The sequence below is a fragment of the Gavialis gangeticus genome, unplaced genomic scaffold (assembly GCF_001723915.1).
Source record: "Gavialis gangeticus isolate Ggan-Ray unplaced genomic scaffold, GavGan_comp1, whole genome shotgun sequence".
Taxonomy (NCBI): domain Eukaryota; kingdom Metazoa; phylum Chordata; order Crocodylia; family Gavialidae; genus Gavialis; species Gavialis gangeticus.
Genome location: NW_017728984.1, coordinates 456,830 through 459,812, shown reverse-complemented (window position 1 = coordinate 459,812; position 2,983 = coordinate 456,830). Strand labels below are relative to the sequence as shown.

Here is a 2,983-nt window from a genome sequence, read left to right as displayed (position 1 = left end):
TTTGTGATTAATCACTAAGGGTAGGGAAGAAAGATGCTTAGTAAGATTCCTCCATTTAGGTCCCCTACCCTTACAGTTTGCCTGTTGCCCATTCTGCCAGCCCTGTATCTCCCACCTTTTAGTCCTGCTTACCAAGACTCACTGTACCAGGCTCTCAACCCCAGCCTGCAGCCTCATCTGCTATTTCAGCCAAGTGTGTACATGTATGTGCATGTATTCACGCATGTGTACACACAGTCTGCTGTGTGGCCTGTGTGGTTGAAATGCAGCGTCCGCTTACACATAGCCTCTTCCTGGCTGCTTTGGTGTTAGAAAACAGAGGCAGGATATGGGGCAGGGAAAGTGGTTGCAGGAAAGAGGGCAATGGGAAGTGAAGGAGTTGAGGGGAGGAAGCAGTGAAGGGAAGAGGGAAATGCACAGGGGTAGGAAAACCATAAAGATGCAATCAGGGGAGAGAAAATGGAGGTGGTGGGTGGTGGTGGGGGAAGCAAGGAGGAACATGCCAGGGAAAGCACAGCTTCAGGTATCCCAGGCAGGAAGCACTACTTCCTGTGCCCAGGAATGGCAGGATCACTGGGGATGTCCTGAGCTGCTGGGCTTGGATGACAAACTGGCAGTGGAAGAGCCCCAGAGGCCATGTGGAGTCTGCCAGTTTGCACAGACTTCCCTGTGGTGGGATCTCCACCTCTCCCTTGGAGCTCTCTGTCAGATGAAACTGTTCCCTGCTCGTGCCATCCTTCACTTTCCTCTGAAGCTGGGTGGGAGGAGAGGTGCACACACATCTGCCCAGCTTCTTCTGTGTTGGCAGTTTTGTGGCTTGGACTGCCTGGCAGGGAGACAGCTTCTGTTAGCAGAGGTCTCCCATGCTGTAGTAAAGAATCCTGCTTAAGCAGCGAGATACAGCAGGAAGTAATTGCCTAACAGACAGAGGCAATATTATTCCCAAGTTAAAGCTGTGATGTAGCAGAGATGGAGCTAGGACACACCAAGTAAAGGCTCTCCTGGCACCAGCATTACAGTAATTACGGTTTATTTCTATTACTGCAACACTGGAGGACTCCATTGCACAAACAAATAATGCGGAAGCAGGCCCTGCCCCAGAGACCGCTCCATCTAGGATGCAGTGCATCAATCTAGACCTCACAGAGCCTGGTTTCTGTTGTCCACGTTCCTGCATCTTATGCTTTTCTCTACACAGCGAGTGCAGAGATGTGAGTGTGGAGTGCTGCCACATCCAGACACTAACACTACATGAGGTGCAGGGGGCAGGGAGCTGGGCCCTCACAGTCTCCTGCCTCGCACATCAGCAGCAGCAGCCTGGGCAGGGCTTGTCTTTAGTAACCTGCTGCAGATAATCAAGCTGTGAGGTTCATGGAGTGTGAGGAGCCCACAAGGGCTGATCAGGGCCTGTGAGTGCTTTCTAGCTGAGGGGGGATTGTGGCCTTTCTTTGTGGAATGTGCCTGTCCCCATTCTGCTGGGGCACCCCCTTTTCACACAGCCCTAAGAATTGTGTGGGGTAAAACTTGCATCTGGGCCCGAGGCCAAGGTGAGTGTTTCCAGCACCCTGCATAGCTTGGTGTGACAGGCAGGGAGCCGGCACATGATAGGCTGAGGAATCCTGGCTCAACCTGAAGCCCAGATCCAAGGCCCCAGATAATGCAGTTATTGCCCCCATGCACTCCTCTCCCCTGGACTTGTCACTGGGAAGCCTTTGAAGAGTAGCCACAGATTGACGCGGTGATAACATCTGGGGGGAAAAAAGAATCCTGAGTCTGACTGGTTTGCCACTGAGTGCCCCTAGCAGAGAGGAATGTGTGCCAGGAAGAGGCAGGCTGACAGCGGGCACGTGGAGCTTTGGCAGGTCCCTGTGTCTGAGTCACCAGGGGGGTGCACTCCGTCGTAGATCCCTGCAGTGTTGGGGGCGCTCTCAGGAGACACTGCTTGTATCTGTGGGACAAATGTGTTCATGTATTTTTTAGGCTCTAAGAACATGTCACTGCCTTACATGTACAGTCCTTATCACTAGTAAGTCAGACATGTGGCGTCTCTTGAGGTCTGGCTTTGCTTCAGCCCAGAGGGGCCTCAACCTCAGTCCTCAGGACAGACCGTCTTGCTTACAAAGGGAACCTTCTTGTAGCTCACCAGTGTTTTTCCTCCTCCCTGCCCAGGGTCGGACTCCAAAATGCGGGAGGTTTGTGCCGGCTGTGACACGCCCATCTCCGACCGCTTCCTCCTGCGAGTCAACGAGCGCTCGTGGCATGAGGGCTGTGTGAAGTGCACGGCCTGTCTGCAGCCACTTTCAGGCACCTGCTACTGCCGCAACCGGCAGCTGTACTGCAAGCATGACTACGAGAAGTAAGTGGCTTTGATTCGTGTCTCCTCGTCCTCCTCCTGATGCTGAGTTTTAGCTGCTGCATTCTCAAATGCAGAGTTAGGAAGGTAGCAGAAGAGAAAAGGGAAGTGTGGGAGGGATTCCTGGAGATGTGCACTGTGAAAGGTGACCAGCAGCAGTGTCACAGAGAATGCCAAACCAGGAGACCAATTTGTATGTATTGCAGTAACCTGAGACGCAGTCCTGCCCCAGTCAGACAGGGGAGAAGGGGAACAAAGGCAGGACAGAGGCAGAGCTGGGAGAAGAGCCCAGGTGTCCCAGCTCCTTCCTTTCTGCCTTTTCTTTTTATCCTTGGCTGTCCTGGGGGCAGTAAATGCGTTTGCCCTTTTGCAGCCAAAGGTAGAATTTGGCCCATTGCAACTGTGCTGCAGGCCCAGAACTGAGCTGCATGGGAAAATTGGGAGGAAAGCAGATGGGTAGCAGAGAACATTCTGCAAGGTACTCCACCTTGGGGGAAAAAACCCGCACCACGCTTATAGGCTCGGCAGTGCTACGCTTGTTAGTACCACGGCCGAAAGGGACTTGGGGGTCATGATTGACCACAAGATGAATATGAGCCACCAATGTGATGTCACAGCTGGTAAAGCGAG

At 53.1% G+C, this 2,983-nt stretch overlaps 1 protein-coding gene across 1 annotated transcript in view; it reads left to right on the top strand.

Moving 5' to 3' along the window:
* The window catches only part of LOC109295159 (LIM homeobox transcription factor 1-alpha-like), a 43,556-nt gene that overhangs the window by 5,659 nt on the left and 34,914 nt on the right, over positions 1 to 2,983 (top strand). Inside the window, exons 2-3 of the mRNA XM_019513837.1 lie at positions 1,199 to 1,367; positions 2,170 to 2,356. Coding sequence (XP_019369382.1) covers positions 2,184 to 2,356 — 173 coding nt within the window. The 5' untranslated portion in view covers positions 1,199 to 1,367; positions 2,170 to 2,183. The remainder of the gene's footprint in view (positions 1 to 1,198; positions 1,368 to 2,169; positions 2,357 to 2,983) is intronic.